Source organism: Equus asinus, chromosome 23 (assembly GCF_041296235.1).
Source record: "Equus asinus isolate D_3611 breed Donkey chromosome 23, EquAss-T2T_v2, whole genome shotgun sequence".
Lineage (NCBI taxonomy): Eukaryota > Metazoa > Chordata > Mammalia > Perissodactyla > Equidae > Equus > Equus asinus.
This window is the reverse complement of record NC_091812.1, coordinates 52,751,309-52,775,433: the sequence shown is the minus strand read 5'-3', so window position 1 is coordinate 52,775,433 and position 24,125 is coordinate 52,751,309. Positions and strand designations below refer to the sequence as shown.

Sequence of the window (24,125 nt, the reverse complement as noted above, 5' to 3'; positions counted from 1 at the left end):
AAAATAACTAAAGAACACACAAAACTGTTAGAGCTAATAAATGAATTCAGTCAAGTTGTAAGATAAAAGATCAACATTCCAAAACTAGTTTGTATTTCTATATACTAGCAATGAACCATCCCAAAAGGAAATTAAGAAAAAATATTTCATATACAATAACATCAAAAAGAATCAAATTCTTAGGAATAAATTTAACTAAGGGGGTATAAGAATTTAACTGAAAACTACAAAATATAGCTGAAATAAATTAAAGAATACCGTATTTGTCAGCTCAGGCTGCCATAACAAGACACCACTAACTGGGTGCCTAAACAACAGAAATTATTTTCTCACAGTTCTGGGAGCTAGAAGTTCAAGATTAAAGTGTCATCAGTGTTGGTTTCTGGGGAGGCCTCTCTTCCTGACTTATAGAGAGCTGCCTTCTTGCTGTGTCCTCACATAAGCTTTCCTCTGTGAGCACAAGAGAGAGATCTCTGGAGTCTCTCCTCTCCTTCTGAGGACACCAAACCTATCAGATTAGGGCCTCACACTTATAACTTTATTTAGCTTTATACTTCCTTAAAGGCTCTATCTCCAAATATAGCCACAACACAGATTAAGACTTCAGCATGTAAATTTTGGGGTGATACAATTCAGTCCATAACAAACACCCAAATAAATGAAAGAGCATCCCATGTTTATGGATTGGAAGATTTAAGGTTGTTTAGAAGGCAGTACTGCTCAGAGCAATCCACAGATTCAGTGCAATCCCTAGGGAAATCACAATAGCCAGTTTTGCAGAAATGAAAAAGCCAATTGTAAAATTCATATGGAATTGCAAGGGACTCCAATGGCCTAAACGATCTTGAAAAATAAGAGCAAAGTTGGAAGGCTCACACTTCTGATTTCAAAACACACTACACACTACGGTTACGAAAACTGTGTGATACAGGCACAAAGGGAGACAACTAGACCAATGGAGTAGAATTAGGAATCCAGAACGAGCCTATACATCTATGTCAATTGATTTTAGACAAAGATATCAAGACCATTAAATGTGGAAAGAATAGTCTCTTCAACAAATGGTGCTGAGACAACTGGATATTCACATTGCAAAAGACTAAACTTGGATCCCAACCTCACACCACATAGAAAAACATCCACACTGGATCAAAGATATAAACGTATGAGCTAATCTAAAACATTCTTAGAAGAGAACATAGAGATAAATCTCCATGACCTTGGGTTTGCCAATGGATTCTTGGATAAGACACTAAAAGCATAAGCAATGAAATTTTAAAAATGGATAAACCGGACTTCATCAAAGTTAAAATCTTTGGTGCATCAAGGACTCTATCCTGAAAGAGGACTCTATCCTGAAAGGCAATCTACAGAATGGGGGAAATATTTGAAATCATATATCCATAGGGGTCTAATATGCAGAATAGGTAAAGAACTCTTACAACTCAACAATAAAAAGGCAAACAACCTAATGTGGTTGGACACACAAATGGACAAAGACCCTGAATACGTGTTCAAGATGGGCCCCTGAAGATACACAAATGACCAACAAAAACATGAAAAGATGATCAACATCATTAGTCATTAGAGAAATGCAAATCAAAACCACAATGAGATACCATTTCTCACCCACTAAGTCTGTTATAATCAAATAAATGGAAAATAGCAAGTGTTGAGGAGGAGGTAGAGAAATCGGAAACCTCAGACATTGTGGTGAGAATGTAAAATGTTTCAGCTTCTGTGGAAACATTTGGTGGTCCTTCAAAGTCAAGCATAAAATTTCCATATGTTCCCCACTTTCACTTCTAGGTATATACCACAAAGGAATCAAAAATGAGTATTCGAATACTTGTGTACAAATGTTCTCAGCAGCCCTATTCATGATAGCTGAAAAGTGGAATCAACCCTAATGCCCATTGGTGGAACTAAGGATAAGCAAATGGTGGTATATCCATACAATGGAATATTATTCAGCCAAACAAAAGAATGAAGTACTGATACACGCTGCTACAGGAATGAAACTTGAAATCATTATGGAAAGTGATGGAAGCCAGACACAATAGGTCTCTAATTGTATGATTCCATTTTTATGAACTATGCAGAATGTAAATTCATAGAGATAGTAAGCAGACTATGTTTCCCAGGGGCCTGGCAGGGAGGAGGGAAAGGGGAGTGACAACTGCTTCGTGTGTATGAAGCTTCCCTTTGGGGTGATAACAATGTTCTGAGACTAGATAATGGCGATGGGTGCATGACATTATGAAAGTATTAAATGCCACTGAATCACACACTTTAAAATGGTTGGTTGATCTAGATGATCTTTTATTCGTCTAACCATTTCCCATGTTCATGTCTTCCCCAAAGATTGTAAGTTCCTTAAGGGCAAGGAAATACCAGATCCTTTTAACCAAAATCATCTAGTCCCGAACTTTGAGCAGAGGAACTCTCAAATCATTGCTGAGTAATTGGTGCTTTAGAGTGGTGATTACGACTTCTCCTTTCATAATTTCTCATTTTGTTTGCAGGGCAGTGCAGAGAGGTCCTAAAGATTGTTAGGAAAAGTAAAGAATTAAATCCGTATAAACAGTACTTGTGTTGACATAGTAATTAGTGTTTTTAGGAATACTGTCATAGTTCTAATTTTCTCTAGTCTTGTCTTGTCCTTTGGACGTTGATTTCTTGCAAACAGGAACTCTTCTCATCCTCTCCCACAGTTAACTGCAGGACCTTGGACAAGTGTCCTGAACTTTCTGTGGCTCAATTTTCCCAGCCGTATTATGGGGTTAATAACAGTACTTCACCTCAGAAACTTATGAGATTAAATGAGTAATGAGTGTAAAATGCCTGGCACATAGGAATCATTCAGATGTGAGATATTTGTTACTGCTGTAATTAACTGTACCCATAGTAGTTACTTAGTAAATAATTATTCACCTCTGAGTTTGTTATAGTAATTATATGAAGAAATTCAGATGCCTCTTGATCTTTGATGAACTCCTCTATATTTCAGGAGCTGGGGAGAAAGACCCGGTCAAAAATACAGAGAAGTTGACGGAACTTACCATGTCTCAAAAGCCAAAGGACAAGACTTTGGTGGGATAAAAGGGTGTTACAAGTCTTGCATACATAGCAGTAAGAACAATAACAAAAAATCAAACCTAGTTTAAAAATGGGCAAAGGACTTGAACAGACGCTTCTCCAGAAGACATAAATGGCCAACAAGGACATGAAAAGACGCTCAACGTCACTAATCATTAGGGAAATGAAAATCAAAACCACAATCAGATACCACCTCACACTCTTTAGCGTGGCTACTATAAAAAAAAGCATTGGCGAGGATGTGGAGAAATGGGACCCCTTGTGCTCTGTTGGTGAAAATTGTAAAATGTAAAATTTTTTCCACAATGGATAAAAGTACGGTGGTTCCTCAAAAAATTACAAATGGAATACCATATGATCCAGTAATTCCACTTTTGGGTATATACCCCCCAAAAAAGTAAAAAGCTCACCCTTGGCCTCTCAGAGGATCCCCCTGAATCCCTCATTGCTAATAATTTAATGTATATGCTTCTAGACATTTTCCCATGTATTTAGTATATTTACACATGCAGAAAATTTAGCATATATTATGTAAATATTATTATTCCGTGTATATCAAGCTTTTTTTACTTAATAATAGATCTTAGAGCTTTTTCTCCATTAGTTCGTAAAAATCTACTGCATTCATTTTAATCGCTGTATTCATGTATAAATTCAATGCATTCCTAATCAAGACTTCAACCAGATTTTTGGTTTTTTAGTTTTAGTTTTTTTAAAGATTGGCACCTGAGCTAACATTTGTTGCCCATCTTCTTTTTTCTTTTTTTTTCTTCTTCTCCTAAAAGCCTCCCAGCACATAGTTGTATTTTCTAGCCGGAGGTGTCTTCTGGCTCTGCTGTGTGGGACGCCGCCCCAGAATGGCTGGATGAGCGGTGCTAGGTCCACCACCAGGATCAGAACGAGCAAAACAGTGGGCTGCTGGGGCAAAGCGGGAACTTAACCACTCGGCCACGGGGCCAAGCTCTCAAGAAAATTTTTAGATGAAACTTGACAAGCTGACGATAAAATATATCAAGAAGAAATAACTTACAAGAAAATCTGAGAAAGGAAGAAATATAGAGATGAACTTGACTTGTCAAATATCAAACGATCCTCTAGGGCTATAGAAATTAAAACCAAGTGGCATTGTTGGAAGAATAGACAAGGAGATCAAAAAAGCAGAATACACGTTGAGGATAAGACAATTTAATTAGTGGAACTTTGCACATAATTAAAAGTGGCATTTCAAACCAGCTGGAAAAGTGGGTGTTGGGGCAATTAGCTTCCCGTTTGAAAAACAGCATGGTCCCTGTGTCTTATTCTTACAGGTTCTCCAGCCACTTTAGGCCTAAGTCTATAATCAAAGTGGGGATGGTGAGACAAATAAAGCTCGATAGAGTCATATGACACAATTCCAAACAATGAGATTTGCGGGGAATCTGTTGGGGTCTTCTCGAGAGGATTTTAGCTCATATTCCTCTCTTCTTACTGGGGACGCCCTTGTAGGGATGTGATGCTTGGGGCTGGTGTAGCTGTCCTGTGCCCATCAACAAGAGACCAAGAGAGTCCCGAGATGCACGTCCAGCACACTCACAGCTTTGACCTGCTGATCGAACCCTACAACCGTCACCCTACAGCCTTCCACATTGGGATAGGCACCTGCCTTCATTACTTTAGCCTCTATTAACGGAGTTGTCTGTTACTTATAACAGAAAGCATTCCTGATAGATAAAATAATATTGATCAGATTTAAGCTCTTTCTTCAAGCCTCACTAGGCTTAGGTCAGCTTTTTAATTAAAGCAGAGTCCGGGGGCACCTCTTGAGATTAGTGTTTGGATTTCCTCCTTGTTACATATTAACATGGTGAATTACATGAACAGATTTTCTTTCTTGAAGTTTCATAATCTTCCACGAAAATTCCAGTTATTTAAGCATAATACACCTTTGGATTTGATTTGCTAATTGTTAACATGGTATTTTTATCTTCATGTTTATAGGTAAGAATGTCGTATGATTTTCTCTTCTGACTTTGTTATCAAGGTTGTAACAGCCTTGTAAAATAAATTGAATACTTTTCCATCTCTTCCCATGCCCTCCTAAAACAGGAACTAAATGTTTTACCGAATAGTTTTACGATGTACTTTCCAACTTGGCTGTCTCTTTAAGGCATACCAGTGAAGACCGATATTGCTCTTCAAAGTCTTTTTTTTTTTTTAAGTATTTTATTTTTTTCCTTTTTCTCCCCAAAGCCCTTTGGTACATAGTTGTATATTCTTCGTTGTGGGTCCTTCTAGTTGTGGCATGTGGGACGCTGCCTCAGCATAGTTTGATGAGCAGTGCCATGTCCGCACCCAGGATTCCAACCAACGAAGCACTGGGCCACCTGCAGCAGAGCGTGCGAACTTAAGCACTCGGCGACGGGGCCAGTCCCTTCTCTTCAAAGACTTTTGATGTTGGATTTCTATGCTTTTGGATGCAACGCTGCAGAAAAGAGACTAAGAAGTAGCAGGCAGACCCTCAGGCATTGGGGCTAAACATGGCTAAAACAATATTTAAGTTTTCTCAAAACAGTTTATCTTCTATTTTGAATTTGACTTTCTTTCCTTTGTCCACATGGCCTATTAATGTGCTCATGGGTAGAGCAGGTGCTCCAATTCTTGTCAAGAGAAATTACGAAAAGAACTCTGAACACATAGTGCTGAGACAACCCCTTGCAATTTAACAGTCAGAAGCTCATAAAGCACATATTCCTAGCACATTATTTATTCAGTAAACAATACTTAAGTTCCTACCAGGGCTACACACTGTGCTAAAGACTGTGGATGCGAAGTTCAGACTCAGAAAGTCTAATCTCCTGGAGGAGACAGATGAAATAAACTACCAAGTACAGAAAAGAATGGTAGGTGTTCTAATGGAAGTGCTGTATTTGCAAAGAGCCATGGGCACGGGGGGTGGTAAATGAAGAGACACCAAGTTATTGGTACTTTAGAACCAATAGATGGATATGGAAAGGCATGAATAGAATTGGACAAGGGGAGAACGGCCAGAGATGTGCAGGCCATTTGGAAGCAAGAGCTAAATCAAAGAGTTGGCAAAATTGGACATTTTATAAAACTGAGAAATGAATAACAAATAAGAGCTTGGAACAAGATCAAGTTTCTCTCCTTACAACAGTTCTAGAAATGAGAGATCGGAAAGCGACACCATTCCCTGAATGTTTCTGCTAAAACTTGGAGCCCAATGTTTTCGAATAAAATGGTTAAATTTATTAACAGAGGAAAGGAAAAGAGACCTCGCTGTGTCCAGTTTCCTTATCTGTAAGATTAAGATAATCCTCGGACCACCTCATAAAACTGTGGTGAGCATTGCTGTAATTTCTGTAACATGCTCAGAATGGCACCTGGCCCTGAGTAAGTGCTCCTTCCATGGCAGCTCTTCTATTGAAATCTGGTTAGAAGATTATTCCCTGAGTTCTAGGTCCATGGACAGGAAGATAAGGTGGTTCCCAGACAAATGTCCAGGAGACTTTTAGTGCCAGCTCAACCACTGCACAAGCAACAGGAGAAATAGCCATTCACTGAGATGACGGGGCCAAGCGAGCCACAGCAAATAACCTAGAGTTCTAGACAGAGCCATTTCTTCTTGGCACACACACCAGCTGCCTACGAGGACACACCTTCCTCCACTGGTTTTCTGGTTCTCCCTCAAGTTCAGGAGCTAAAAGTTTCCAGGAGAATAGCACAGGCATCTTGACAGGCAGCCAGAAGAATCCTCTGCTCTGAGAAGATCCCGTGCGCACCACTCAGCCAAGCCACCAGGCCAGAGGGGAAGCCCAGCCTCGTTCTTCAGATACTGTTTGACGACTTACTTTTAGTTTCCTTTTCATTTGTTGCATGAAGCTCATTGTTCTTTCTGCATCCTCTAGTTCATTATGTAATGCCCGATGATATAATAAAATGAAATTAAATTGTAAGTTGTAACTGTGTAGAAGGTTTTGCTTTAGGCTGTTTCACTTTAAAGACGATCCAGAAACTGCTTCAGAGACAGGAAATTCACACAGAAAACAGACAATAAGACACGCCCACGTGTTAGCAGAGGGAAGGAGCTGATGCTTATTCAGCAGCTGCTGTCACTGTGCTGCCCCTTTAATTCTCTTCTCAACCCTAGGCCTGGCTCAAACTACCCCTAAGAGGGGTTGTGAGAATTAAATAAGTCCAGTTCAGAGAACGGCCTGGGATCTTAAGAGAAAGTAAATCCAGGCTTGGTGCGGACTCGCCTCCGTATCTGAGATGACCAGTCTGGAGTGTCTAGCAGGCCTGGCAGCAAATGGTGGGAGACTTTGGGCAGGCAGCCTCTGTGTGTCCCTGGGCCACCAACCTGTTGATGGGAGCATTCCCAGTGTTGCAGGGGGTGCAGAGTGTAGGACCCTCTGGTTGTGTGTCTGTATTGGAGGAGGGGCGCAGTTAGCATGAGTTAGGCAGGACCCTCAGCACAGTGTCCTAGTCCCTGCTGGATCCCGAGGGGACCAGGAGGAAACTCAGGAATGAGTCTCCTCAAACGGCTGAGGAGACATTTGGGATGCGGGAAATGGAAAAAGAATAAGAAAGAGTCTGAAACCAGGTTCCCATAGATCTGAGCTACACATCCTGCGTCTTCACACCAGGTTGGTGGCCTGTAGGTATATTCGCTACATCACCAGCTGCTGCCTTGTGGTTACAGGGAAACCCCAGCCTGGGCAGAATCAGCCTCAGGCGCTGAGTGAGGAGGAGAGAGAGACAGCAGGTAGAAGACTTGGGAAGACAGACTCTTCCCTCACCCTGCATACAGGCTTCTCCATGTGGTTCCTCAGTGTCATAGGAACTCTCCACATTATCCAGCAAAACTTCTCCAGGGATTTTGGTGAGATTACCGCTCACTTATGATTGTGGACAGTACTGTTTCTGAACCAAATTCTTTCTCCTTTCTTGTGTCCTCATTACCTCCCCTCCTCATCCTTTTCCAATGGACTTTACTCCAGTATAATCTCACACCACACCTTCTACCAACGGCTGGGGAAAATACCACATTCCTCTTTCTGTGGTTTGAATCGAACAACCAATGAAGAAAGAGATTAACGTTATTAGGAACCCATAATACTCATCCTCAATTAGCCACCCAAAAAGATACATGCAAATCTTATCAACATCAGCAGTTTTCCAATGCTTTACTCTCAGGACCTATGCATACTCTTAAAAATTATTGAGGGCTAGCCCTGGCGGCCCATTGGTTAAGTTCATTACACTCCACTTCAGTGGCCAGGGTTTGGTTCCTGGGCATGGACCTCCAACACTCCTTTGTCAGTGGCCGTGCTGTGGTGGCAGCTCACATACAGAAAGAGGAAGGTTGGCAGTGGATGTTAGCTCAGGACACCAAAAAGAAAAATTTATTGAGACACACAAAGAGATTGTCTTTATGGGAGTTATATTTATTGATATTTGCCATGTCAGAAACTAAAACTGAGAATGTTTTAAATATTTATTCTTCTACAAATAACAAAGATAAACGCTTTACATCTTAACACAAAAACTCATTTTTATGAAAAACAGCTACATTTTCTAAGACAAAAAAATTAATGTAAATGTTTTGAAGTTTTGCACATCTCTTTAATGTCTGGCTTAATAGAAGACAATTGGGTTCTCATATCTTCTCTGCAATCAATGTGTTGGGTTATGTAGCTTTGTTTCAATTTTTCAAGGAAATTCAGGCTCACACAGTCTTGTAGTTGGAAATGGAGGAACTTGAAGACCTCTGCAAGTGCCTGGGAACCCCAGGGGCCCTCAGACTACACTTTGAGAACCACTCATACACATCGTCATCATACAAGGTTGAAATGATACTTACTGCCCACAGTGAGTTTGAATTTCTGTTCATCTTCTACCTATTTTCCAATTCTGATGGTTTTCATAATAATTTAGAAACATAAGTATGGGAAAACATTATACTCTTGTGGTTGATATTGTTCAGGATTATCAGCTGACGGATTTAAGTAAAAGTATGCATGCACAGCTTGGATTCTTGTGTATTAATCTTCTTTTATTGGGAAACATAAATATCCACAAAAATGCACAAAAGAGAAGTATAAATTTTAATGAATAATTAAGGCAAATACTCATGTAACCACCAACCAATAAAAACAACCAAATTTTGGAGCATTCTGGAAGCCTCACCACCGTCACCACCCCACGTGCCCCTCTTCCATCCCTCCTCACTAGAGGGAGCTGCTGTCTCCAGTTGTATGGGAATCGCTTCCTCTCTCTCCTTTATAATTTTACCCTAAATCCAACACTCTAGTTTTCCTGTTTTTCAACTTCATGTAAACGGAATATGTATTCTTTTGAGCTTGATTTCTTTAGCTCACCATTACGTTTGTAAGATTTATCCCTGTTTGTGCATATAGTTGTAGTTCTTCATTTGTGTTGTTATTTATGATCCTCTTACATGCATGCACTACAACATATTTATCCATACAACTTTTAAGGGCTATGTGGGATGTTTCTACTTTGGGGCTATTATGACTACAGCTGCAATGGATATTTTTGTACATATATCCTGAGGCATATCTACCTGATTTTTTCCAGGGTAATTCCTAAGAACGTAGGTGCTGGGTCATAGGCTATGCAGATTTTCACCTTTGCTAGAGACGGCCTTAATGTTTCCCAAGGTGGTTGGACAAATTTACACACCAAACAGGAATGGATGAGAGTCTTTCTTGCTCCATGTTGTCATCACACTTGCTATTTTGAGTCCTTTAAATTATTAACTTGAATTTAATGTATTTGTTTATCTAAAAATCTGAAAAATCAACCAAAACCTTTTAGACATAGTGTTTACAAAGTTTTTCGGATACAAAATCAGAATTAGTAACTTCCATATATATGGATGTGTGGAATGAAAAGTTAGTCCTATTCTAAATTAGAAAATGTAGTGAAAAAATCATTTCATTCATAATTGTAACAACAATAAGGCATAAAATACGTTGGAATACACCTCAGAAAGAATGTGCATGCATACCATCAGCCAACAGTAATATTTTATTGAGAGACATTTTAAAAATACCCCAATAAAATGACAAGATTCACCGTTTTTCTTTGTGTAGTGATTAATAAATATTTATTCAATAAATGAATGAATGTGTGTGCCTCAGCAGAAGACTGACCTTGGCAGCCTCCTAGTGCAGAGGCTGATTGCCCTTCTTAATGATGCTCACCAGCCCACCACCTGCTTAAATGACCCCTGCTCACTGACAAAAAGAACCGGGCGCGACTCTAGTCCACTCTGCCCAAGAATCTTCTTGAATTGAGGACCAAGGCTCCACTGGCATTCAAGAGCCTCCGCAGCACATCTCAGGCTGAGTTGTCCACTCTCAACCCCCTTGACTCCGAACACTCAGCCTGTCCACGATTGGAAGTTCCTTCTGTTTGCTCCTTGCAAATGTGTCCATTCTCCGGGCTCTGTTCGTGCTGATCCCTCCCTCTAGAGCTGTGCCGGCCATTGTGGTAGCCATTCACCACCTGGGGCCTGTAGAACACGCGACTAGTCCAAGGAACTGTACTACCAATGGAAAAATATGCATCACATTTTGAAGAGAGTATGAAAAAGAAGAATGGAACTATCTCACTAATAATTTTATGTTGATTCCATGTTGAAATGATGCTATTTGGAGATGTTAACTAAAATACACTGCTAAAATTAACTTGTTTCTTTTTACTCTTTTAATGCCACTACTACACAATTTTAAATTGGTTCTGCGGCTTGCCTTATATTTCTGTTGCACAGCGCTGATGGAGACTGCCCTCCACCGTGTCACCTTCACACAGCCGCCTCTGCCTGTGGTGGTCACCCCGCTGCTTCAGGCAGACTCCCTGCACCCGGCGCACTGAGGGCCCCTCATCCTCCTATCAGGTCATTCCTTTTTCCTTTGAGAGTCACCGTCACCACCACGGTTGGCACCACGGACCTATCTGAAGGCACCGGCTTGGTCTGCTTCGTATTCTAACTGTGATACAGAGGAAAAAGCAGAGCTTTCAATGCCATCCACCCATCTCATTGGCTGTGTGGGTCTTGGGCACATTACTTAGCCTCTCTGAACCTCAGTCTCCTCTTCTATAAGATGAAGATGACAATACCCATCTCAAGTGCTTACTATGAGGATTCTTCAGAGAATGGCATCTAGTGAGCACTCAATAGATGGTAACTAACACTGCTGTTCCTACTGCCACCACTATTATTTTCATTCCATTTGGTAATGGCCTCTATCAGCATGGAGCATCAGAGGCCACTGGATGTGAGGAGGATGAGGAGGTCCCCCTGTCACACCTGAGAGGTCAGCTGTACACTAGGGTGCAAGTCTCTCTGGAGGACCAGGCCCCCGTGACCACACTCCTCGGATGACCTCCATCCCCTGAGACCAATGGACCCATGTGATGGCTGAGGTTCTGTGCAGAGCTCGCATGCAAAGGTCAAAGGCAAGAGAAAGTGAAACCCACAGAAGAAGCCGAATAACCAGAAAGACTGGGGGCTCATTGGCTCTTTTTTTAGTGTTGATTAATCTGTAATTAAAGAACAGGTTCACTGGTGGAAAATTGGAAAACTACATAAAGAAAAAAAAATCACCCTTTCGTTTTGCAAGTCCAACATAACCACAAGTAAAATGTTGATATGTTTCCTTTCATTAATTTTTTCTCTACATATTTTTACATAGCTGCATTTTACGTACAATTTTACGTCCTGCTTTTGAATAACTGCGTGCTTTTTATTTTCTAATAATAGATGTTCATTATTGAAAAAATTTTGAATGTGGATAAAACAAAAGAAAGGTTAAAACTTTAGTAACACCTTAAATTCTTTCAAACAAAGTGCACTCACTTACGAAAATGACTAATTATCCTATCTTCCAGTTATCTTTTTATCATAGGGAAAAACCCATGTACAAACAGTTCTATAGGGACAAAGTGAAAAGGGAAAGGATTTTCCTCCTTGCTGCATCCTCACGCTCAGCATTCTCCCCTAGGGGAACTACCGACAATACACGAGTGAACGTGCCCAGAGAAGAAATTACAGGCATGTATCCAAATTTAATATGGATATTTTTCTAGCACCTTATAAGACAAATGATAATGCCATATATTATTTTGTGTATTACTCTCTTGATTAAATATATCTGGTGTATAGGTCCATATCTGCTGATCTTACTTTTTAATGGCTATACAGTATTCCATTTTGTGTGTTCCATACTATTACTGAACTGATTCTCTACTGATGGATACTTAATTTCTCTTTTTTACTATGACACTACTACACTGAACATTCATAAATGTTGATAGAACATATAATGTATAATATATACACACACATATGTACATGCATATAGATACTTCAGCAGGAATATCCATAGGTAAATTCCTAGCAGTCGGATTGCAAGTTAAAGGGATAATTCCATTGCTTGAAATTTAAAACTTGGAAATGTATAGCCAATTTCCACGTGGTCTTTCCCTGCGAGCTGGGTTGGGCTCTCTCACAGCCTGGCAGGTGCAGGGCAGTTGGACCCCTTACATGGTGGCGGACAGCTTCAGGAGCAAGAGTTCCAGCTCACAACGTAGACATTGCATTCTCTTTCTTGGCCCAGCCTCCGAAATTACACAACATTGCTTCTACCACAGAATTCTGCCCCAATTCTAGAGGAGGGACACAGACCCCACCTCTTGATGGGTCGAGAGTCAAAGAACACTGTAGATTATCACGTGGGATGGGATATTGTTCTGGACACGTTTGAAAATACAATCTTCCCCACTCTCTAAAAAGTTTATGCGTTCATTCAGTATATATTAGAATACTATTTGTCCATGCCCTTGGAAAGCCTTTTAGGGAAAATTGGCTGCTTCATTGTTAGTTTGATTCCCATTTCTTAAGAACATCGAGCAGGTTCTCATATCTTTGTTGGCCCTTATATGTCTTGTCCTGCTATCTGGCTATTTTAATGTTTTCTATTGCATAGTTTTCTATCACTTTTAGGGGCTGTTTCTCCACGAAGACAATTATCCCTTTCTTGTTGTCTGTGGACACTGTTTCTGATGTTGCTCTTCTGCTTTGACTTTATTTTTTGCCATCCTGAAATTCATGAGGTGTTTAATACTCATATTTATCAATATTTTCTATTTTAGTTCCAGGGTTTTATATCTTGTTAAGAAAGGTCTTCCTTGTTCCAATGTGATATTGAAAATACCCAAATTTTCTTCTAGATTTTGGTCATTTTAACTTATAACCAGTTCCCTGTAACGTGACACGGATTATATAAAGTTGAACCATCCTCCGTTTCCTGAAGATGACGCCCCCTCCGTCCACACGCTGCTCTGTGGTAAAGTGGCTCCAGGTGCTGAGATTTCTCCAGATTGAAGTTTCTCTCTGGCGCCACAATGCCCCAAAACTCTCATTTCTTCCGCATAGAACTTTTGAGCAAACTTTACAGTTTTTTTCTTCTATTTCTAATTATTTCTTTCAATGTTACTTCATTTCTGAATTCATCTCATTCTGATTTATGTTGTTTCATAACATTTCTTAATGTTATCAAGCTCCTTGGTAACACCTTGTTAAAATGTTGGTCTGTATTGTGCTGACTGTGTTCCTGGTGTATTCTCACGATCTGTGGAGATCTGATTCTGCTCCTTACTCTCCTTCCTCTAACACTAACTTTGTGTGAGACTGAGTCCTCCTCCTATTCTGCTGTTCGATGTTATAGAAGCTTATTTTTCCTCATGTCTAGAAGTGGTTCAGTGGTTCTTCTACCTGACAGAGCTCCCTCTTCGGTTGCTTTGGTGACGTGTTCAGGAACATGGTGGCTTGCTCTGTGAGTTGTCCGCCCCACTGGTCTGGCCTTCTTTCCTTGTCTCTGTTGATTCTATCCTGCTCAAATTTGATTCCACCTCTAGCAGTTTCCCCTCAGTGGAGGGCCCTTTCCCAAAGGGAGCTGTGCCTGGTTGGTTTGAAAATTACCTGTATCCTAGACCAGTTCACTGCTTTCAGAACTTGCCGAGGCCCCTCACACTCACCAGCTATTGCGTTGGGCAAAACCCCTCCCAGCTTCAGCTGCTGTTCTCAAACTAGCCCGGATGGCTTTCCAGAAAACATCTCTCAGCTGTTGGGGGTTCTCAGGTCCATTGCTTTCCTCTGCTTTCTCCACATCACGATACTACCAAGCAGATCTTGTGGCAATTGGTGGTTTGTCCTCATCTGCTTGTGTTTTGTGGTTCATGTAACCCACTTTGTACGTTAAGTGGGGTTTTGGTTTCTGTCTAGTCGCAGTGTCTGTTTTTGTGTGGGGACTCAGGGAAACCCAAATCCACACAGCTACCACTGCCACTTTGCCAGAATCTTGTTCTCATATTCTTGGATTGTTTGCTCCATCATTTCAACTCTCGATACTCTTCACTCATTTGAAAGAATGACACTGGTAGCTTTCCCACTCCCCTAATTTAGAAGGAAAGATAAGTTGCTTCCTCTCCACCCCATGCAGCAGGCATTGTATCGGTGCAGCTCAAGCACAAGCAGTTCTTCAGGAAAACCTCTGACACCACCAATAGATAGTCCTTCTGGGGAGAGCTGATGACACACAGCCAACGAAGAAGGAACAGGAATGGAGGGATATTGGGGAGATAGGTGGGGCATACTGTAAAGATCAGAAGACAGGAGATCCATTGATGACGGGAAACTGGGAGCTCACAGTTGCTCCCGGTTTATAAATCCACATTTAGCCAGACACTTTCAGTCTCTACTTCAATCTGGTGCAATAGAAGCAATGTCCTCAGCATTAAGCGTATATGGAAATCATCAGAACCAATAGAACTGATGCAGCCTGCTGTAAAATGATGGAGAGTTTCTTTAAGCGTTTGAACCTGATGTTGTCAGGAAATGAGAGGTTTCACATAAATGAGTGTATTCTTCTCCACCACTAGCCTCCTGGTCTAACATGTTGGTAAATCCCCCAACTGTTCTGCCTGCGTCCATCTGCCCTCCCTCCATTATTTATTGCGCTTAATGTAGAGAGAGAGTTTTTTCCCCAAAACCTAATGAAGCTACTCCACCTTGCCTAAAACACTTTCATGCCCTCCACTGCTCTTAGGGTAAAGAAAACCTTCTTAACACGCCTCACAATCCCTGTGCTCTGTGGCTCCCACCTGCCCTCTGGCCTCATCTCAGACCACTCTTGGACCACTCTCTGACTTCAAGGTCGCAATGGCCTTCGGTCCTGCCCTCTGCCCTTACCACGCATCCTCCCTCCAAACATCTTTGCACATGCACTCCCAGCTGACCTTCCTTCTGATTTCAGCTCCAGTGTCACTCCCTGAGGGCAGTCTTCTCTAACCTCTCCCACTACATTTTGTCCCCAGAGCATGGGAACCCACAGGACCACGAACCTCTCCTCTGGATCGCTTGTCAGTGCTGCATTTTACTTTTGTGTATTTCGTTGATTCATGCTCTTCTCTCCTACTTCATTGTATGATCCAGGAGAGTGGGATTACAATCTTCAGCAGCTCATAGTGCAGTTCCTTGCACACATGGGGATTCAGGAAATTCAGGTTGAAAGACAATGCAAAGTTTTCTAAAAACTGAAAATAATTACTTTAAATATCATAATTAATATAACTTATTTTTCTATTGAAACCTCTAAAAAATGTATGACTTGTCTCCCTTCCTCTATAAACAGGAGGTAAAAATCATAATTTTATTTTTTACTGATTCCTCTCTAATGAAAATCACTTACCACACTCTAACAAAAAAAAATGGCCTCAGAACTATTGAGACAGAATCATTTGTCTCAACGGGAACATCCCCTCATTGCTTGATTTCTTTTCTTCCCATTTTCCTTCTAAAACTCCTTCTAATATGTGGTATCTATTAGCATGGGAATGGAAAATCAGATATTTAGATATGTTAAAAATGTGTACAAAGTAAGAACACATTGGCCCTCAGTAATGGTCACACTGGCCCCCTTTCAAGGGGACCATGAGCTTTTAACACTCATTTTGTCTTCTTCGAGCTATTGCTTCATCCCCAGTTTTCATTTATACTCTAGATTATTGACATTGCCAAATAAAGCAATAAATAAGGCTGAGAAAGCTATGTGGCATCTTGCTGTAATGGTTAAGGCCCTACAAAACACTCAGATCAACTTAGTTGAACATTATCCGATATTAGATACAAAAAGTAGGTATCTTTTGTAAAATCATAAACTGCATATATTTATTGTTTTGTGATAGTGTAATCAGGAATTAAATCTATTCTTATGAAAAAGAAAATTCTCATACCAAGAACTCCCCCTAAAAATCTCATAATACTAAAAGAAAAAAAATACAAAACTACTTTGCCAAATGCAAGAACCCTGTAATAGTAGAGTCCTAAATGATTTGGTTTCCTTTTTCCTTTGGTATTTACTAATTCACTGAAACTTTACAAAACCATAGAAATCATCAGAGTTTGTATATCTTTTCCCTTAATCTATGTAAAATCAAATAGTTAGGAGCTTAAAGAAAAAGAGTTTTGGGGACTACTAATAATTTCATGACATATGAAAACAGAAAGGGAAAAGTGAAAGTGGGAAATTCCTCTGAAATAGAAAGGGTGGAGGACCATCCCGTATAAATAGCCCACACTCATGGAAGAAGGACATTCAACCTCAAGCCCTTGCCGCCTCCACTTGGGCTCCTAGGGAGTAAAGGCAACGCTGTTCCTGTCTTCATCATGACCTACAGGTGGATCCTCCCAATGGCCCTCCTGCTGTGTGTCTCCACCACGGCTATTTCTGTGAACTATGACTTGCTTCAGTCCCAACTAAGAAGCAGCAATTCAGCATGTCAGAAGCTCCTGCGGCAGTTGAATGGAGCCCCTCAACAATGCCTCGAGGACACAATGAACTTCCAGTTCCCTGAGGAGATTGAGCAAGCACAGCAGTTCCAGAAGGAGGACGCCGCATTGGTCATCTATGAGATGCTCCAGCACACCTTGCGTATTTTCAGAAGAAATTTCGCTAGCACTGGCTGGAATGAGACCATCGTTGAGAATCTCCTTGTGAAAGTCCATCTGCAGATGGACCGTCTGGAGACAAACCTGGAGGAAATAATGGAGGAGGAAAGCTCCACCTGGGGAAACACGACCATTCTGCGCCTGAAGAAATACTACGGAAGGATCACGCAGTACCTCAAGGCCAAGAAGTACAGCCTCTGTGCCTGGACAGTGGTCCAAGCGGAAATGCTCAGAAGCTTGGCCTTCCTTAACGGACTCATAGATTACCTCCAAAACTGAGGATCTCCCAGCCTGCACCTCGGAGAAGGGACAATGCTGACAGTGACTGCAGGCGTCCTCACCAGCAGAGGCTCTTGACGTGACTGACAGCTAAGGCACTGCATTGGACAGTTACAGACTTTAAATTTTTTACTAACTTATGAATTAACTTATTTATTTATTTATTTATTTAAACCTTTACCTTGGAAATAAATTATTTATGAAACAAAAGTCAACATGGCTGTTTTAATTTCAACTTGATTTATAGAACCACCCACATTAAAAACTGCAAACCACCTGTAAAATGTTCTTTGTAAAATGTGCCTGCAAACTAGTATAGTTTCTGGCCCCTGCCTTCAAGGAATTTAAAATCCAAGGGAACCACACGGAATATACAAGATAAGAGGTGAGAAGGGGACCTCCACCGTATAGGAGAAGAAATGCCGCCTGAGCCCCCATATAAACGGAATTGAAATGGGAGAGACAAGCAGGGGCTCTGGACCCAGAGGACGGGGCTGCTGCTTCTACCCTGTGCCCCGCTCTCTGGCCCCACAGTTACAATCTGATGGCTCTCAGGCTGTCCAGAGGAATACGTCAGCTCTTGCGTTTGCCCGGAGCTCATCCCTACTCTCTGCGGGATGCTCTGCCTCCCCCCTCCCCCTCAACCCCACAGGATTGTAAAACATTTCCGTGCCCCGCAAGCCTAAACAGGACAAGTCTCAGCCACTTCTGGGACACTGTAAGTGGCGTCCCTTTATGGTACTCTTCATGGGATACCCAAGCCATTTGAGTGTGTCGGGGAACCGGTGTCTCTGTCTCCTTCCAGGGCACAGACAACAGAGGGAGAAAGAACTCTGCTTTATACCCCTGCCATCTAGCTGGGTTTGCTATTTTTCCAGAGAAGCAAGTCTGCAGCCGGGCCCCCTTGTCCTGTTCATCAGAATTCCAGGAAAATGGTACCCACTTTTCCTGCTGCTCTGCATCTCCGAGGCCACACTCTCCCCAAACCCAAGGCCAAGGCAGGTGCAGTGATTAGCTCCAGTCTCAGGCCAGTGAGAAACCGGGAAGCAGGGGAGACAAGGAAATTCAGGTGGGATAGAGAGTGCGCTGAGGTTCCCAGAGCTTACACTGGGAAATTGGAGATTTCCCAGGAGCTCTTTGGGCCCCTGACAGCATGGCTGCCTTTCTGTCTGTGCTGAACCCCTTGGGAACATGCATTATTATGCCTGTTCCTGCCATGAGCAGCTACCATCCAGGCAGTGTGCCGAGCTCTGATGTATGTAACCGGATTTAGTCCTCTTCACAAGCATCCCTCCGGTAGGACCACGAAGTGATGGCTATTTTACAGGTCAGGAAACGAAGTCTCAAAAAGGTTTAGTAACTGCCTCAAGGTCACACAGCTAGTGAGTGAAGGTCAAAAAGGGTACAAAGGGAAGAATCACATACAGACTTTATTTGTCTCAAGGCATTTTCTCCTGGGGCAGCACAGAGCTCTGAGTTCCCTTTCAGGGATTCAGCGTTCAGAAGAAACCTCAGCCCTGGGTTCCCGAGAAGACAGATTGGGCAGAGCCCGGAGCTCCCTCTTCTGACTGACGGAGATAACACACCCGCTGTGGACCCAAGAAGTGCCATCCTGGTGGGTCTGCTGCCTTTGTTGTCCCAAGCCTGTCAAGGTCCTCATAAAACAATAAACCTCCTCACTCCCTCCATCCCCCACACGCTACAACTCCAAACCACCAGCTCTGCCATTTCCCTTCACAGGCCTGCTTCCTTTTGACTTGGAGTCAAAAACAAGATGAGCGCGTAGAAATGCAGAGTAATCGGCAGTGTCTAGAGCAACCAAGAGGATAGCCAGACTCTCTGTGCCCTCTCCAGTTTACCGCCCCCCAACAACTTCTCTATGATTAACAACAAATGCGTCACAAATTAAAAATACTTATATAAATGAATGGATAGACCATGTTCATAGACTGGACCACCCAATGGTGTTATCATTTTAGTTTTTCTCACATTGATTTACAGACCTTATGTGATCCAAATAAAATTACAGCCAAGTTTTGTGTGGAAATGGACAAGCTGAGCCGAATTGGATATGCAAATGCCAGGGATTTGAAATAACCAAGGAGATTTCAAAGAAGAATACAAATAGAAGCCTTATATTTCCAAATAGCAAGAATTATTATAAAGCTATAGTGTGCTGATGGAGAATGCAGAAACAGACCCATCCAAATACCATCAACTGATCACAATTATGGTGTCAGTTAACTGAACTGGAGGAAGGAGTATGCTTCTCAATAAATGGAGCTTGGACAATTGGCTATGTATACGGAACAAAAGAGAACTTTGACTCATCCCTCAACTTTACGTAAAAATTAATTTGAGATAAATCATAGACCTAAATGTAAAAGCTAAAACTATAAATATTCTAGAAGAGTACATATAAATGTATCTGTTTGACCTTAAGGTAGGCAAAGGATTCATATACAGGACACACAAAATCCTCATCCATTGTAGGAAAGATTGATACATTGATCTATATTATGATTAAGAGCGTCAACCATCAAAAGACAACACTACTAGAGTGAAAAGACAACCACAGAGTGCATGGAGTAATCGAGAAAATGAAGTGTCAGACTCATATCCTGAATAAATTAAGAATTTCTAAAAATCCATTACAAGGGCAGAAAGAAAAATGGAGAAAGACTTCAACAGAGTCTTCACAAAAGGGTTAATAAGCACCTGAAAAATGTTTTCAACATCATTATTTCTTGAAGAAATGCAAATCGAAAACAATAAGCCTAATTACAAAACAAGTGTTGACAAAGACGTGGTTTTTAACCGGAAATTACATAGTTTTCATTGGAGAGTGACTTGGTTACAGACATATTGGATTAAAGGACAGATATGAGCTACCTAATGTACGATGCCACTTATATAAAATTCAAAAACAGACGAAGCAAATATCTAGTAACAGAGGCCATAGATTCGTGGTTACCTTTGGCCTGGGGCTATGCAGTGGGAGAAGGCACAGCAAGATTTCTGAGATTCTGAAAATGTTCTATATATTGATCTCAGTATCATCTATACCTAAAAATACAAGATATATACTCATTAGTGCATTTTACTATACGTAAGTTATAAATCAAAAACAAAGCTTAAAGAAAGGAAACAACCTTCCTACCAGGGCTGCTCCTGCACAAGCTCTTGAACCTCTGAGGTCATAGCTACCGGCCACCATTGATGGTTTAAAGTCTCTTCATCGCCTTACATACAGTGGCTGACTTTTTCTCTCATATATTTGTTACCTGTAAGGTAAATATTATTTTCAATATTATTACTATTACTAAATAGGTTATACAATTTTCCCAAGAAGACACGGTCATTAAAAGTCTGGATTAGAATACCAGACTGTCTGCGCCCAACCCAACTCAATCCAGACATTTGTCCCTTGTCCCGTGGCTTCTCTTCAATACTGACATTTTTCTGCCTCCACGTAGGGTCCCTTCCAGGAAGCAGGAAAGACAGACATTAAAGCAATGACCGTGTTTAATTACAGCTCAGCAGAGACAGTGCAGCGAACTGAAGACTCAGTGCCAGTGAAGACGCGGCACTGGGAGGCGGGAGAAACCCTGCTTTCTGACGAAATCTGTGGCTGTGGTGAAATCAAATGATCAGTTTTGTGTTTTCTCATCTTTAAAAAAAAAGCATAATCGTAGTAACCATCACATAGGATATTTTAAGAACTAAAGAAAATAAGATTGCAAGTTACTGAGAGTCTGAACACAGTAAAAGACACCTGCTTTCACATAATACTACAGATCATAATCGTCTGTATGGTCCACGGTCAACCAAGACTCGCCAAGAGGAGCTGTGATTGCGGCTCCCCTGACGCTCTCGGTGACAGGCACACTGGCGCCCCCTAATGGAAACTCTGGGACGGGGCGGGGTCTGCAGGCCTGTGCAGGAGCAGAGCACAGGCACGCGGGGTTAGAACCGCGCCTCACCCAGCAGAGAGAGAAAGCTCAGAGCACAGTGGAAGTATTTTCTGGGCATCTAGCATGTTAGCATGTTGTCTCACAGAAAATGCCTGCTCTGCTATTCACAGGATAGTACAAAGAAATGCTGCTGTAAGTATTTCATGCTCAAACACTTTTTCAGAGGAGATTTAGCTTGATATCATCCCCCTAGACGGACCCAGGAATCAGTCTAACGTGGACTTGATAAGAGCAGAGCAGCAACTCAAAAGGAGCTTTGCATTTGACTGTATTCCATTTTCCCACTCCGTAAAAGAAAACAAGGATGCTCCCCCAACTGCAGGCCAATCGGGGAAGTATTATTGGAAAAGAGTCAAAATATCCTACTGCATCATAGAACAGAAAGAAACAGCATTGTTTTCAACTATTTAATATAAATAATTGTGCTCAGTCCCGTTGTGTTTAGGTCTCCTTTTCAGAAGTCTTGTATGTATATATCTTAAGACTACACAATAGTATAACCAACAAAATTTGCATAGCCAATAAATAGTTCAAAAGAGTTACAATTAATTGTAACAGATGATAGAAAAAATAGAACATTTTTCACACAGATTGGGCTTAATTAGTGTATTAGTTTCTACTAATTGTCACTTAATTAGTCCTATGGTTGTTCTGCTCATACGGTAGCATTTATGTTGCAAGAAAGTAAATAATCAAAGTAAGATATAATTTCAAGAAAACATCTATTCACATTTTTATGTTAAAGTAGTAACACATGTAAAATTATTGATTATAAATTATATCTATATAATTTTTTTGGTCTGGTTTGCCTATGTCTCACATTGGTTCTCTAAAGAGCTGGTCACCTTACACGAGAGACAAGATAGAAGTCTTAGAAAATCTATTTCACGTGATGGCCAAAGATTTTCAAGATCTATATTTTAAAAATAAATATGCTAATAGCAAATTCATTCATTGGGATTGGCATAATTATTCCAAAGAACATTTTGTTTTCCGTGCATACAATTTAAGCGATAACACAGAATGAAATATTCTAAACACACAAAAAAAGTTTCAAAGTTAGAAGTTAAAACGACTTTGTAACCACAAAACTTCCATCTTTCATCCTGATGCTTTTCTAAAACAGAAGTCTTTAAACTCTATTCAAACTTACAATTTAATAGATGATGCTATACAGACAGTGATAAAATCAGAGAAACCAAAATGGAAATTTTGCAAGTGATTTTATATGTTGTTATGTTTCCTGCCAAAAAAATTAGCTGTTGGAGGATCACAAGAAATCACTGGAAGTCCAATGATGGAATGCTTCTAAATTTAGTTGAAATATAATTATAACAAGGGATCTGTGTCTTATTTGTGTAATAAACTTCCAAAGAAATTCATAATTCTCCTAGGAAACCATATTAGATCTGAACTACTATCAAGAATATAAGAAAAATACTTTACCTTATTTTTTGTTTATACACCATTCGTAGCCCATTGTGAACAAATATGTCAGACTTAGGGATGTTCTCATTAAGAAAAATGACAAAACAATAGAAAAAAGATTTATTGACTTTATTGAAATGAAAGAAAAACTTGGAAATGTTTAGCTTATGAAATTAATAAACGGAAAAAATATAATATTGACATAAAAATTCTCTTGGCCAAGGATAGGAAAATAGCAGAAAGACGGCAAGTGCATACAATAATGAACAGTCCATTATTTCCCTCAGAAATGATGATGCTAAATTTGTGCATAATTTATTCAACTCATAAGGTTGATTTAATCTGCAACAACGCTGCTGTTCTGACTTGAAATATGATAACATTTTTAAGTATTGGACAAAGGATAAATGCATTTTTGTAGTTTTGCCTGTCTGAAAAACTACCTTAAAAACATTTAGAGAACCTGATGGGTATCAAGGTCAAATGCAGTCATGGCGCTTCACACACAAACTACAGCTGTGTACCAAACACTGCAAGATATGACATCAAATGACAATGTACATTATGCAGGAATCTGAAGCAATTTGGCACCAATACATTATACATTTGTGTGCAATTTCACTTGGTGGGATGATATTTAGAACTGAGTGAGATAAGTTAATAATGCTCTACAATGAAAAGAACTCATCTACATAAAAAGCAGCCGGCTTCACAGAAGGCCCACCCTTTGGCTTACAAGAAATGAGAGACAGTAACTTTGAACATATGTTGATGAATGTAAAACGTAACAGACATGAGTGCACTTCCCAAATTCGAAAATAAACAGAAACAAAAATTATGAAACTGGAAATGTAGGAATCACTGAATGAAATATCAATGATTACGGGATATAAGCATATTTTAGAGGATAGGAGTTTATAGAATCCTAATTTCGACTTGGAGATGGAAATACAAAAAAAAACAAGTGTCTTCGGATTTATTTACTTTCAATGAATGAAAATTTATTTTCAATGAATGCATCTGATTTTCAAAAAGCAGCCACTGACTTGGCTCCTAAATTTTTGGAGGATTGGAGTTCTGCAGAAATTTCATTTTAAATGGTTTTAAGCAAGATTCATCGTCAGTAATTTGGAACATAAAATCGGTTTCCTGTTTGGATCTTCTGAAATGATTCACCGATTTGGTTTAGTGGAACCTTATCCAAATTGGCAAGTGGCTTTGAACATTTTATAGAAAATACTAGTCACAGGCGGATGTTGCAAATGAAACTTCAGTGAGCTAAAAGTTCATTAAAATTATTTCAGATCACA

At 40.5% G+C, this 24,125-nt stretch overlaps 1 protein-coding gene across 1 annotated transcript; it reads left to right on the top strand.

Annotated features, from left to right (window-relative positions):
• The first annotated feature begins 16,852 nt into the window (after positions 1-16,852).
• LOC106834179 (interferon beta-like) lies at positions 16,853-17,413 on the top strand. The gene has a single exon (XM_014845665.3). The coding sequence runs from the start codon at positions 16,853-16,855 to the stop codon at positions 17,411-17,413; it is 561 nt and encodes a 186-aa protein (XP_014701151.3).
• Positions 17,414-24,125: the final 6,712 nt, after the last annotated feature.